Source organism: Eptatretus burgeri, chromosome 8 (genome assembly GCF_056783735.1).
Source record: "Eptatretus burgeri isolate ZD-2024b chromosome 8, Ebu_testis_v1, whole genome shotgun sequence".
Lineage (NCBI taxonomy): Eukaryota > Metazoa > Chordata > Myxini > Myxiniformes > Myxinidae > Eptatretus > Eptatretus burgeri.
In genome coordinates this window covers 36,510,574-36,525,989 of record NC_140968.1, presented here as the reverse complement: position 1 = coordinate 36,525,989, position 15,416 = coordinate 36,510,574, and the positions used below count along the sequence as shown (strand labels likewise).

Genomic DNA, 15,416 nt, shown 5'->3' with positions numbered 1-15,416 from the left:
ATCATCTACCCCTCTGAGAGGACTTGACCAAGTATGCTGAAACTTTCAGGGATTAATGAGGGCACCCTAAAGTTGTGCCTGTGCAAGTTTAATTTGATTCCATAAGGTTTTGTCAATCTTGGTATTTTGATCTTTTGGGGGGCAGAGTGGTGGTGGTGGGGAGGGGGGAGGGGTGCAATTGGTATTATCCAAGCTTTTTTTGCTTCATGCACGTAACCTGGGTTATTTTTCTTTTCGGAGCGATTGAGGCAGCAGTCTGTTGCCTATACGGCGCCCAAATAAAGGGATGTGTCAGAAGAACGTGTTGCACGCTTGGAAGATCGTTCTTTAAGGCTGGTACTCCACTAGTAAGACCAAAGGCTGTTGTGAGCACACATAGGATGCCTTTACCAACAGCTTTCTGCCATCGTTTTGTGAATTCAGACCAGCAGAGATGTCAAAGTGAAATGTTTGTTGTCTTCTCTTTACATTTTCACATTCACAGTTTGGATGGAAGGAGACCAACTATGATCTGCTCGCTGCTGGAAGGTGTGATCTTGTGCATGGAATTCATTTCCTTGTTTTCACAAGTGTCTTTCCAATTGAGCTATTACATTTGTCATCACTTATCATCACTTTTTTTTTTTCTTCTTTATTTGTTACAATTTCATTACACACTTGGCTTTGAGTACTGACTGGTTAAACCTCGTCAATGCTGGCTTCACTTTGGGTGATTGCATTTGGTGTCTGGGCATGCAGAGAGAGGGTGTTTAAAAAGCCTGCAATTCTGTGTATATAATATGTAGACGAGTCTCGAAGGATTTTGCACTTAGGTGCCTTGTTGGAGAGAGGTTATCACTGACGGAACGCTGTTCCCGCAGTCTGGCAGGACACCTGATTGAGTGCGGTGCCCAGTGTACGGGCGGAATATTTACAGATTGGCACACGGTTGCTGACTGGTAAGAATAACAATATCTCCTCTGTAATCAAACGAGAGTCGTGGTCTTACCTTTTGGTGAGCAAGCTTACCTGTGAGATGTAAGTGTCCATTTAAGATCCTCTTTTGTTCATTGTTTCTTCTTTTGACCCCTGTTTCTGCCTGCATTGTCATTATTCCCACACTTTTTGATAATAACGGGGGGATATTGTAATCTCCTCCGTCTGTCCATCCATCACACTATCTCCTCAAAATGTTGCCTCTGCAGAAATTCACCAGACTTATGAGTTATGATCACATGGCAAGAAGGGGTGAGAGCAGTGTAATTTTGGCCCTGCCGCCTGGAGCCCTCGTGTGGGGTCAAAAGGTCAAATACCAAAAAAATATAATTACGGGCACATTTTAAAATGTCTTTTAATGAAACTTTGTATCTGTAATCAACATTGGATCACACATGAAATATGTAAGGTTGTTTTTTTTTTTTTTTTGACCCCAGGTTCATGTCCCAGGGGTGGGGACTTGGGGTAACGGGGATCAAAACGAGAAAACCATTTCTTAACTCAAAATTTGATATTGGCTCATTCCTGGTGGAACTTTTTTCCATCTTTCAATTTTGCTTTAAGTGGGAAGCGTGGGGATTTGCGAAAACAAATGTCGAATTTCTATCTCTGGAGCGTTACTAGTTTTATACAGCTCCTGTTAATGGACTTTAATTTGGGACTGTTTATTTATTGTTTGTGCAAATTTACAGTATGGTGAAATCTTTGACCTCCAAAACAATCATACTAAAATACACCATTTAGTGTGTCTGTCTGTCTGTCTGTCTCTGTCTGTCTGTCTGAACGCGATGCATTCGGTCGTTACTTAACCAATCTCAACCAAATTTGCCAGGGGAACTATTAGCTCACACAATGGAGGTTGGAGCGACTTATTTTGCCTCCTCCCGAAGGGGGTTTTCCACCTTGGACAAGCGCCTTGCTTCGGTGTACCGATAGCTTATGATGGCATTTTTCCAAAACCGCTTCTAATAACAAAAATAATGATGATAGCATAATATTAAAGTTATAAAAAAAACAATATTAATACTTATAATATCCCCCTCCCCAAGGGTTTTTTTCCTCCTTGGACAAACATCGTGTTGACGTGTATAATTAGCTTACCGTGGCATTTCATGGGGCACCCTGACCAGAAGTAAAAACATCTTAAACCACAAGCGCGTATGATTACTTTTTTAAACAGTCACTACTTAACTGCTGTTTAACACAAAACCGAAAGGGAGGAAACCCGACGTTCTTGAGGCATCGTATGCTTATCGTCTCCCCCACAGACTAATGGACCGAGCTGACTCGACTTTAGGCTAGGCCACAGTGATCTTTAGCGAATAAAGGTCTTTAGCAAGTGTGATGTGTGACATTGCCCTTGACACCCTTATGACCCAATTGTGACCTTTATTCGATGCATAACCCTATTCCTAACGGTTTGAGTTTTTTTTTCTCCAGCCTGAGACACTCCAAATCCACCTCGAGAATGAACAAACGGTGTTCTATGATAACAGTGGTGCGCGAATAGCCTGGTGTTGGCTTAGTGGTTAGGGTGGCGGCTTGGGATTCTAGGGTCCTGAGTTCAAGCCCCGTTGGCCGCTGAATTAAAATACACCAGGAGGTTGACTCAGCCTGTCATCCTTCCGAGGTCGGCAAAATGAGCACCAGTGTACTGGTAAGGGGGACACTGCATCAGCGGCATAGCCGCATCCCAACCAATGATGCAACCAGCAGCCACAGGCTGCCCTCGATAGAGAGAGAGAGAGAGTGGTGTGTGAGAGGTGGCTGTCTGTTTGAACCCTCAGGGAGCGGGTGTACTAGTTAATATATCACTAGTTAATATAAATAATTTCCGTTCATATTAAAAGTTTTCCATTTTCTTTTTCTTTCCTTTTTAAAATTTTTATTCTTGCTTGTGGAACCGCCTTACAGAGGAGGTTCAATCCCACTCTTCCCCACCAGACTTTAAGTAGGATTGATGCACTACCATTTCACATCATCTCCCATCTCCACACATAATATTTTCTACCCCCATTAACCCAACCCAACCCACTTACCGACAGGTGACTGTGTTTCCTCCAGTCCTCTCTCTCCTCTTTTGTCCTGTTCATTCATTCCCTTGATCGATGTATCCACCTGTTGCCCCACTGTCACTTTGTTGTCTTATTACTCTCTGTCACCTCACTCTTCCATGATCCTTGATGTTGTATTCCCCCCAAAAACGCATTACAAACATGGCCAAAGGTTAGCAGGATGGCCTGGATATACGCACACTCTCACCTTTTAGCTGTCTCGCCTGGGTTCAAAACTCGATCCAGTTATTAACTGTCATCCGGGTGTTTCACGGGCAAGGTGATTCATCAACGTGTGTGCCATCCCTTGGATGGACGTTAAACGGGTTATCCCGTCTGCTGGCATTCGTTAGTGGACGTTAAAGATCCTTCGGTGTCCTTCGCGAAGAGTATGTGAGCTATCGCTAGCACCATGAACAAATTACAAATTCCTCCCCTAACTACCTGTCGGGAAGGCAATGGCAAACCCCCAAGTGTAACCCTTGCCAATTGCGACTGCTTTGGCAGCACCAACGCTCTTAAACGGAGTATGATACATCAGAATTGTAAGTACATGGCCAAAACATGTGGTGCCATCATCACATGCCTATGAATGTTATAAAAAATATATATATATATTTTTTTTTCACACACCCTCAAAACACAAACTTCCAGGTGACTTGTTGAACTTGACAGTTACAGATAAGGAAAACTGAAAATCAGGAAGATAAATTGGAGAGCAATTATAAATATAATATGGTGATCGGCATTCCGACATATGCTACTCTCTCCAGCACCTTTCTCCACATACGCACCGTCCTGAAACATTCTGCACCTCTCCCCCGTGCTGATGTAATCAATGTATGGGCCCTTACAAGAAACGGTAATTGTAATAAAAATTGTACAAAGCTTTGAAAACTTAACCACGTTCTTGATTCTGCGATAGCTCCAGTTGCATTACATTTAACATGAGCATGTAAAATATATTTTTTTTATTTTTAACTGTCACAGGATAGGGGGTTTATTTTGGGCAGCAGCCGAGTGCTGATTCAATGTGCAAGTTGAATTTGCTTTCAGAGTGTTTACCTTCTCTCTTGTAATGCAGAACATTCAAAAGGTTTGGTCAACAAAAGCATTTTTAGAGAGGTTTTATTTTTACCTCCACCACCGAAGGTGAATGAGGTGATGTTTTCCCCCTTTTCTGTTGCTTGTTTGTTTGTTTGTGTGCAGGATATCTCAATAAAGTTGTGCACGGATCCGCATGAAATTTTGTGGACAGGTTGAATGTGTGACAAGGACGAACTGATTAGATTTTGGTGAAGATCCGGATGCGGATCCAACGATGAGAATTTTGAAGTGATTCTTCACCATTGAGAGATAGGGCCAAAAACGATATATAACATATTTAACCTCCGCCATCTTCGAAGATGGATGGAGGTTACTGTTTTCACCCCTTTCTGTTTGTTTGTTTGTTTGTGAACAGTATTATGGAAATACTCCGACGGATTTCGACGAAACTTGGTGGGGGGGGGGGTTAGGTATGGTCCAAGGATCATGTCATTAAATTTTGGACTTGGCCCCCCCCCAAACAAAATTGTTAGAGAAAAAAAAAATTTTTTTTTTTGCATTTCTGCATGTTTTAAGTGATTTCCAACCCCCCCCAAAAATTGTTACCCAGCCCCCAAAAAAAATTTAGAGAAATTTTTTTTTTGCATTTCTACATGTTTTAAGTGATTTCCAACCCCCCCCCAAAATTGTTAGAGAATTTTTTTTTTGCATTTCTACATGTTTTAAGTGATTTCCAACCCCTCCCCAAAAAAATTGTTACCCCCCCCAAAAAAAAGAAAAATTTTTTTTTTTGCATTTCTACATGTTTTAAGTGATTTCCAATCCCCCCCCCAAAAAAAAATTAGAGAAAAAAAATTGTTCGAGAAATTTTTTTTTCTTTGCATTTCTACATGTTTTAAGTGATTTCCAACCCCCCCTCCCCCAAAATAATTGTTAGAGAAAAAAAAATTTTTGCAACTTTTTTTTTCAACAAAATTTCGATTTCTTTTTTTTGCATTTCTACATGTTTTAAGTGATATCCAACCCCCCCCCCCCCAAAAAAAAATGTTGGAGAAAAGAACTATTACTGTCAGCACTGTTGACATCATATTTAATGAATAAGATATAAGGTTCACTTAAGTGACCCAGCAGTATTGGCGGCGGAGGTTTTGCACTCTCCCGATTGCTCCCCCTCTAGTTCAAAAATGTATTGGGCCCGATATGTTCTCGTGGATCAGGCATTACGTGGCGGAGGTATGCGCTCTACCGAGTGCCCTTCTAGTTGAATGTGGATTTGTCTGCCAACAAGTTGTTCTTTATTATTTTCCAAAAAATAATATTGTGTCTTCGTTGTTGACTTTACATGAACTAACATCGTTGCTGAGCTTGGAGACCCTGATTTCAGTTGTTTCTGTGGCACTGAGACTTGTTTAATTAGCCTTCTTTTTACACCGTAAAACCAGTTGCTTTGGGATATATTTGGCTCTATTCACTTGTTTAATATAAACTGATATTTTTGTTTCTCGGTTTTTCAATTTAAGCAAAAAACGTCCTTTTATGCGAGTCGTGTTCTGTGCTCACTCACTCATTCAGTCGCTTCCACCCTCCATTACCTGTACTGCTGCACAGGTAACAATGATGTTTGTTATTCCAGAGTTTTGTACCACCAAACTCTTCGCAATTCATTGTATGATCCATGGCATATGAGACATGGCTTGTACGATTTGTACAAGGAAACAGAGAAGTGGATGAATACTTTGATTTCTAACATTTTAAATAATTTACCTCATTGTAACTTGGAGAGTTTTTATTCCTGCACAACTGCCAGGGACAACATCGGCTTTCCTGTGGTAGAGTGCAAGCAGGACGGCCGGTTTTCTGTTGGCAAGCCATCTGGTACAGGCGGACTCGTGTCCGCTGCCACTGTGGCCGAACAGCTTGTGTACGAGCTTGGAGATCCCAGGAAGTATCTGTTGCCAGATGTGTGCTGTGACTTTTCGCAGGTCACCCTCACAGAGCTTCCAGGTATGGAAACTAGTGTGTGTGTGTGTGTGTGTGTGTGTGTGTGTGTGTGTGTGTGTGTGTGTGTGTGTGTGTGTGTGTGTGTGTGTGTGTGTGTGTGTGTGTGTGTGTGTGTGTGTGTGTGTGTGTGTGTGTGTGTGTGTGTGTGTGTGTGTGCGCGCGCGCGCGCATAGCTCCACTGCGATCCTTAGATCCTGAAAAAAGAAAGGCTCTAGGAGCCCGTGTTTGATCTTGAGGGCAGGGGTTTGGCAGGAAGGACAGAAAATGTAAAATGTTCTTTATAACATCGACTGTTGTAGACTTTTGATGCTGATAACAACGTTATCCTCCTTTTTCATGAAGCCTTTTGATGTTTCATTTGAGACTCCCAGGGCATCTTTGATATAATCAGTCATGATGCTGTGGCCCCAGGCATTCACTGTGTTCATTTGTCCGCTGTCTCTTTCTGTATGTGTAACCTGTGTGAAGGTACAGTACATGCGTGTCTGCTACAAAGCTCCTCTATGAGCTTTAGATACTGTGTAAAGTTTTCTTTTGGTTGATGGTCTGATATCCAGGCGTGACATGTTCAGTGTTCAGTCCTCAATTTTCAAGTGACATCCAGTGAGCATCCAGATGTCCTCAAGTGACATCCAGGAACACTGTTCAGTCCTCAATTTTCGGATGATGTAAATGAGGTCACTTTATACCCTGAGATGTTTTTTTTTTTTGAGCTGCGTATATATTGTTGGAAAAAAAAATCAATCTTTCCTGTTATTTTTCATAATTGTTTAGCAATGTTTATAAATGAGTATCAGTATTAAAATTAGATTGTGAGATTATTTCTTCCCGTGGGATCACGTCAGACACCATTTCAAAAGCTTCTGTTCCAACCATCTACTCTCAACGTATTTACACGGTCCTTCGGGACACTTTCACAAACACTTACGTTTCCCATGCACATATCTTTCAATTTCTGGTAAATACCGTATTTTTCAGCATATAAGTGGATGTGGAGTACAAGTAGAATTAAGCTAATTTCCCCATTTATTTATTTTCCTTCATTCATGGATAAGTTCATTTGGAGTACATGACGAATCAAAATCAACTATGGTAGATAGCAAAACTTTCAATCAGAACAACAGAGGTGTTAATTCCTCCCTGACATGCACAACGCATCGCGAGCTGCGGTACTTTCAGGGTCTTCAATATTAATGAGCTGTTTTGTGCATATTATTTGAACTGCTTTGTGGGACAACCTTTCAGATAAATTCGAAATGTAAATAGTTTTTTTCACATGTTTGTTATCATATATAAGTACAGTATTTAAAACAAGCTACATAATCATTATTTGCACTGGCTCACAGCACGTTACATTTTGTCACAGTTCACCACTACTCCTCCTCCTCTCCCCTTGAAAAGGCACTAAACGACCCGTGAACCCGTTGGGTTCCCGTTGTGACAGCGGTTGATAAAAAAAATCATTTCAACAAAAAAAAAATATATAGCTCCAGCGAATTATACCGCTGAGGTTGTTTGCATTGATCAAATACTCCCGAAGAGTACTTGACTGAATCGGAAATTGATTTTGTTAATAATTTTTTTCGTTGCCCGATTTGAACGAAACTTGCTATTGCGTGTCAATGTGAAAAAAAATGGAGAAAAGAAAGTCAAAGAAATTATTGTGCATAATCTTCTAAACACAATTTGATTTATTAATGAACACGGAAGTATTAGATCAAAATGCCGATGTTTATTTTATGCTTAAAAATAAATCGTTCTTTGTCGATACTAAATGTTTGAGATTTTAAAATAAATCATTTCAAGAAAAAAAAGAAGATAGCACCAGCGAACTATACCGCTGAGGTTGTTTGCATTGATCCAATTCTCCCGAAGAGCACTTGACTGAATCGGGAATTGATTTTTTAAATAATTTTTTCGTTCCCCGATTTTAACGAAACTTGATACTGCACACCACAGGAGAATGGTGAGTAAGGTGGGCTGAAAATTTTTGCCCTATCATGTACCGTTTTGGCTGTATTTCGGGAACATACATACATACATACATACATACATACATACATACATATATACAAGATGAGAGTTTCAGTAATATATAGATGAGTTCTGATGGCACCACGCTTCTGCCCTGCCTTGACGACTATCTGCCAACAGTTCACGACTCAGTAATAACTAGAGGGGGAGCACTCGGTAGAGTAAAAAACCTCCGCCGCCAATACTGCTGGGTCACTTAAGTGAACCTGATATCCTATTCATTGGAGGTCAAAACGGATTAAACTCTTCTGAGCCATGATTGAATAAACTAAACTAGATCGACGCGCATGTAGAAATGCCCAAAAAAAATCTAAATTTTTTTGAAAAAAAAAGTTGCAAAATTTGTTTGTTTTTTTTTCTCTAACAAATTTTTTTTTGGGGGGGGAGGGGGGTTTGGAAATCACTTAAAACATGTAGAAATGCAAAAAAAAAAATTCAAATATTTTTCAAATAAAATAAAATCTAAGCCTGGTGTTGGCTTAGTGGTTAGGGTGGCGGCTTGGGATCCCAGGGTCCTGAGTTCAAGCCCCGTTGGCTGCTGAATTAACACCAGGGGGTTGATTCAGCCTGTCATCCTTCCGAGGTCGGCGAAATGAGTGCCAGTGTACTGGTCCCGGTGTATGCCCCGGTTAGAATAGGTGTACCATATCCCTGTGTGTCGTAAGAGGCGACCAGGGTTGGCGTCAGGAAGGGCATCCGGCCATAAAACATTGCCTCAAGAAAAAGCCAAACCCCTGCACAGCAGGGAAAAATGGCTGTAAAAACGGTCAATATATATTTCAAATAAAATCTAAATTTTTTTTGAAAAAAAGTTACAAAATTTTCAGTTTTTTTTTTTGGACTAAGTCCAAAATCTAATGGCATGATCCTTGAACCATACTTAATCCCCCCACCCACCAAGTTTCGTCGAAATCTGTCCAGGAGTTTTTCCGTAATACTGTTCACAAACAAACAAACAAACAAACAGACAGGGGTGAAAACAGTAACCTCCATCCAACTTCGATGGCGGAGGTTAATAAAAATTAAAAATCACTCATTGAATGACACTTGGCGAAATGGAACGGCACTCGTTAGCGCGCATACCTCCGCCAGGCTGAACAGTTTACATTTTGTTTGCCACTGAGAGGTCGGATCTGAATCCGGACCTTAACTAAAATCGAATCGGCTTGTTCTTGTCACCGAACCCACTCTTCCACCTCGTTTTGTCACAAGTCGTCCACAACTTTTACGTTATCATGTTACACATAGTTTTTTTGCCCCATCTCTCAATGGTGAAGAATCACTCGAAAAATTCTCCAATCCGAATCCGGATTCAGATCTTCACCAAAATCGAATCAATTCGTCCTTTTCACGCACCAAACCTGCCCACCAAGTTTTATGTGAATCCATCCATTAAACCTTTTGAGATATTGTGCTATCTATCATTTTTGGCCCTATCTTTCAATGGTGAAGAATCAGTTAAATAATTCTCAGATCCGGATCTGGATTTGTATCTTCACCAAAATTAAGCGTTTCTATCCTTGGCCGGTCACCTCCATGCACAAAACATTTCAGAAGGATTGCTTGAAAACTGTGGCCAAAAATCGTCTGACAAACAGACAAACAATTAAACAAACAAACGTGACAGACCAACATACTTGGCAAAAAAAATTTTTTCGCCAAGTAATGAACACCTGACACATGGTAATACAAGCACTCAATGTTTGTCCACCTAGCTTTGCAGCCTTAATTAGTCTTCTTGGTCAGATTAACCCCGGTGTCTGATCGCACAATCTCACGGCAGCTTCGTGACGACTTCTCTGCTCCGGATTTGCTACGCGACCCCTTCGATAGCTTGATTGTAGATTCCTCGATTCCAGATTCACCACCCGACCCTCTGGAATCCCGATGAAGGCGAGGGGAATACGCCGTATAACTTCAGGTTTTCCTCCCATTTTACATTTCCAGCCCACAAATTATATGAGCTGTACGTCCAAGACACGAAGCCTTTCCTTTCTCTCCCTGTAACCCCTCCACTCTACGCCCATACCTCTCCCGCCCCAACAAGCAATTTCAGCCTGACATTTTGGCGAGTACCCCTGTAACTGTTCATTTGATTGTCCATTTGTGTAATTCATTTGAGTTCTTTATTGATTTGTTTAATATTTGTCACCAATATACCTGGTAGTTAAGTGACGTTAAAGTTTATGTTTGGCTCACCGAAAATGTGCCCTGGGAACGCAACCCCCTAATCCCCATTATAACCCCACATCTCGTCTGCTTAACCTCGCTTTGCTTTACGTCGCACTTTCTGGGAACACATCCACGACGTTACGCGAGAACTTGTTGGCACGTGTTTTAAAATTACAATGATACAATTTAATTCGGAAAATATTGTTGTGGGGCCGGGTCTCGGTGGCGAGCACGACCGCTAGAGGGAGCAGTAGAGTCGGCTCCACCGAACACACCGGAATTTATGTCGTACCTTTCAGATAAATCCGAAAGGTCACGGGTTCCTTATCGGTCCGAAGATCGCCAATAGGTCAACCACGTGGGATAGGGTCAATTGCCAAATTCAATATACCTAAATATCCACGTCGTCCAAACTACCGGGGAAATTCACCCTCGGCAGGATCTGCGCGATCCGGGCCGTTACCGAGCCGGATCCGAGTCGTACCCTGAGCGGAGAGTACCAGAACCCTGCCGGCCAATTGCACGATTACGGCAACAATGAGGCCTTCTAATTCCCGTTCGCAGCGCGGCAAACCAATGATAGAAATGACAAAGAACGAGCTGGTACATTCAACAAAAGGGGAATTTATTAACAATAATCGGGGGATGAGGGGAGCACGTAAGGGCAGAGTTATCCGACTAAGCAATGCAAATAATGTAGAACAAAAAGCACTTAACAATCTTACTTATCAGACGGGGCCCACGGACACTCACAGGCACACACAAATACCCAGAAAGATATGGACCTCGAGGTCTTTATTGCCCCTCCAGCTCGGAGGGAAGACGAGCTGAGGGAAGAGAACGTGCTGGCAAACTGGCCTTGTTCGTGCGGCTGGATGTCCGCACCTTCCCGGAGCACCAGTCGCCAAAGAACGGACCAGGGCAGCTGAATCCAGAGGAGGTGAGACGAGGTGATCTCCCGTGATGAGAGGGTCGACCGCTTGTCGTAATGCACCACACGAGACACCTTGGATGCACGCGATGCATTCAGCCGCAGACCCAGATAGAAGCGCCCTTGAGCCGACGGGACGCAATCTTCAATCCTCTCTCCGTTGCTTTTGGGGCGCGGTCCACTCCCCCGTCGCCTGCTCCCATTGTGCGGAAAATGACGCATACCCTTATTTGGTGCCAAGCCAGAACGAAACGCTTCGTGACCATATTTGGTGCAAAATCCACACCGCCTGAGATATGGAATTCTACCCATGCACACGCCCGCATGCCGGCGAGTGTGCGAAGAATGCCGAGAGCAGAGTGTTGGTGTTGTAAAAGCAAAGATGGGCGTTGTTGTTTGTGATGTAAAAATCCTATCTATAAAATAACTGCGCAGCGCACGTACACTTAATCAACCATTAAACATAGGACGGGACCCTACCGAGAAACACATACTTACCGATACAACTGATCTCTAGGACCTGGCTGTTGTGTGCAGTAAGCTTCCAAATTTGTAACAATATCACACTTTGTAATTATTTTTTCATTTACGCAATTCAATATCTTCAACCATAGATAAGTCGATTCTGAGTAAGTCGAGGGCCATACTTTCAGGAGTGGGTGTGGGATGGGGGAAGTATTGACCGAGATGCTGAAAAATAGTTACGTTTGAGGGGGTTATGCATTCAAAGGGTAATTAGGATGTTTAATTAGGTATGCCATGCTGTTCGAGTGTACCAGGATCTCGATGTAATAAGTAGCAATTCAGTGGTGATAAGTTGTCTAGTAAATGTCCATTTCTTCAAGGGGGAAATGATAATTGTCACGTAATTAGATAGGGACACGGGATAGGGTAAGTGTGTCTGCGTAAACCCCTTTTAGTAGTCCCTGGAGGCTTGCCGTGACGTCACAGGACAGTGCTGCGGATTGCTCCGCCCCGTGATCACGATTGGCGGAAGGCGACGGCGCAGGGCCAATAAAACGGCTCGATTGGAAGTGACGAGGACGGGAGGATAAAAAGGTTCTGTTCTGGGTCGAAAAAGAAGAGGAAGAAGATCAGGACAGAAAAACTGTTCTTGTGGAGGCTGTTGTGCTGGGAGCGTGCTGTGTTGTTGCGCTGATTCGGCCCTGGTTTCATCGTGTCTTGTAGCCTTGCTGAGCCTCGTGCCTCACCTTGGTTGGCTCTGGGGTTCTGCTGGCTCGGAGTACGGGGTCGAACGGCGGGCGGACCTGCCTCCCTCTCCTGCTCGCAACTTGGCGCCAGAACTGGTTCCCTGGCGGCTGTGAGCGGACTTGGGCCAGAGGTCGACAGTACCACGGTGTCTCCTGCCCCTGACGAGCGCAAGGCCAGCTCGTCCGGCGCCAATCCAGGGACTGTTGCGTCCGCACCACGGGCCAGCCTGACCACCAGGACCAGCTACGTTGTGTGTGTGTGTGTGTGTGTGTGTGTGTGTGTGTGTGTGTGTGTGTGTGTGTGTGTGTGTGTGTGTGTGTGTGTGTGTGTGTGTGTGTGTGTGTGTGTGTACCTGGCGCCTTAGAGGGTTTGAGATTTGTATATTCATTGGAATTGTCTGTGTTTTCCCCACGCCCGAACCCACACCACCATCCCGTCGAATCGCCCTGGATCCCTCTTCTTGCTGAGTCTTGTTATTTCTGGTTAGAGAAAATAAACGTTATCAACTCAGTGAAAAGCGACTCGTGCCACCTTCCTCGTCCCGTTTGCGGTAGAGCGATTAGAACCGCCATCTTTGGGTTATAAATAAATAAACCGCCTCCATCGTTTTGGCTCATTCTACGTTGGCGGGACTGTTCAAGTCCCGTGGACGTCACAATACGCTAAATGTTTTCCACCTTAAAAATGTATTGCTCCTCTTTTTGAACAAAGGTGTAACAAAACCAATTTCTATCATCCGAAGGTTGAACAATATGGAAATGTCTCCTCTTTTTATTTTCACATTCATTTGTTGCAGGCAGTGAGGGAATGGAGGTATTGGTTTCAGGAGCCAAAGGATTACCACCCCCTTCCTCATACAAGGTATTGGCACCGAATGAGCACCATGGGACAACCTTTTTCATCTGATTTTTATACGCCCGATATATATACAGTGGGGAGAACATGTATTTGATACACTGCCGATTTTGCAGGTTTTCCCACTTACAAAGAACGTAGAGGTCTGTTATTTTTATCATCGGTACACTTCAACTGTGAAAGACGGAATCTAAAACAAAAATCCTGAAAATCACATTGTATGGTTTTTAAATAATTAATTTGAATTTTATTGCATGAAATAAGTATTTGATCACCGACCAACCAGTAATAATTCCGGCTCTCACAGACCTGTTAGTTTTGTCTTTAAGAAGCCCTCCCATTCTCCACTCATTACCTGTATTAACTGCACCTGTTTGAACTTGTTATCTCCATAAAAGACAGCTGTCCACACTCAATCAATCAGACTCCAACCTCTCCACAATGGGCAAGACCAGAGAGCTGTCTAAGGACATCAGGGACAAAATTGTAGACTTGTACAAGGCTGGGATGGGCTACAGGACAATAGGCAAGCAGCTTGGTGAGAAGGCAACAACAACTTGGCGCATTTAGTAGAAAATGGAAGAAGCTCAAGATAAGTCAATCTCCCTCGGTCTGGGGCTCCATGCAAGATCTCACCTCGTGGAGCCTCAATGATCATGAGAAAGGTGATGGATCAGTCCAGAACTACACGGCAGGACCTGGTCGATGACCTGAAGAGAGCTGGGACCACAGTATCAAAGAAAACCACAAGTAACACACTACGCCGTCATGGATTAAAATCCTGCAGCGCACGCAAGGTCCCTCTGCTCAAGCCAGTGCATGTCCAGGCCCGTCTGAAGTTAGCCATTGACCATCTGGATGATCCAGAGGAGGAATGGGAGAAGGTCATGTGGTCTGATGAGACCAAAATGGAGCTTTTTGGTTTAAACTCCACTCGCCATGTTTGGAGGAAGAAGAAGCACGAGTGCAACCCTAAGAACACCATCCCAACCATGAAGCATGGAGGGGGAACATCATTCTTTGGGGATGCTTTTCTGCAAAGGGGACAGGATGACTGCACCGTATTGAGGGGAGGATGGATGGAGCCATGTATCGCAAGATCTTGGCCAACAACCTCCTTCCCTCAACAAGAGCATTGAAGATGGGGCATGGCTGGGTCTTCCAGCATGACAATGACCCGAAACACACAGCCAGGGCAACTAAGGAGTGGCTCCGTAAGAAGCATCTCAAGGTCCTGGAGTGGCCTAGCCAGTCTCCAGACCTGAACCCAATAGAAAATCTTTGGAGGGAGCTGAAAGTCTGTGTTGCCCAGCAACAGCCCCGAATCCTGAAGGATCTGGAGAAGATCTGAATGGAGGAGTGGGCCAAAATCCCTGCTGCAGTCTGTGCAAACCTGGTTAAGAACTACAGGAAACGTGTGATCTCTGTAATTGCAAACAATGGTTTCTGTACCAAATATTAAGTTCTGTTTTTCTGATGTATCAAATACTTATTTCATGCCATAAAATGCAAATTAATTATTTAAAAATCATACAATGTGATTTTCTGGATTTTTGTTTTAGATTCCGTCTTTCACAGTTGAAGTGTAACGATGATAAAAAATTACAGCCCTCTACGTGCTTTGTAAGTGGGAAAACCTGCAAAATCGGCAGTGTATCAAATACTTGTTCTCCCCACTGTATATATATCGGGGCGTATTATGTGATACCGGTCGTCCGTCCGTCCGTCCGTCTGTCTGTCTGTCTGTCCATCCGTCCGTTCCTGTCCACACTCTAACTCCCAAAGTTTTCAACTTTCACGTTTCATATTTGGTACATAGGTACAGACTGTGGAGACGGTGTGTCACGACATACGTTCGTCATCTAAAGTGGTTGCCATGGCAACCAGGATGCTGTTTTCCATGTCGTCGCACAATTCTGTATATACCTTCTTGTTTTCATTGTTTTCGACTCATTTTGTTGCCCTGCTTGAAATAAGCAACTTGTTCTTGCTCGGATGCAGGTTCTGTCGTTGATATTTTATAACTTTCACCAAAGAGCACGTCCTGTATCACGATTCTGAGAGAATAGGCTTATTAATATACACTCGAATGTAAGACTCATCACCTCCAGGGAAAACAAAACAAAAATTAACTT

The 15,416-nt window shown here is 43.2% G+C and overlaps 1 protein-coding gene across 3 annotated transcripts in view; it reads left to right on the top strand.

Annotated features, from left to right (window-relative positions):
• Window positions 1-15,416, top strand: part of LOC147021528 (uncharacterized) — a 40,221-nt gene that overhangs the window by 10,449 nt on the left and 14,356 nt on the right. For all 3 annotated transcript variants that reach the window (XM_085891547.1, XM_085891545.1, XM_085891546.1), the window contains 4 exons: window positions 485-528; window positions 861-938; window positions 5,884-6,080; window positions 13,223-13,287. In XM_085891547.1, the coding sequence (XP_085747673.1) occupies window positions 485-528; window positions 861-938; window positions 5,884-6,080; window positions 13,223-13,287 (384 nt within the window). The remainder of the gene's footprint in view (window positions 1-484; window positions 529-860; window positions 939-5,883; window positions 6,081-13,222; window positions 13,288-15,416) is intronic.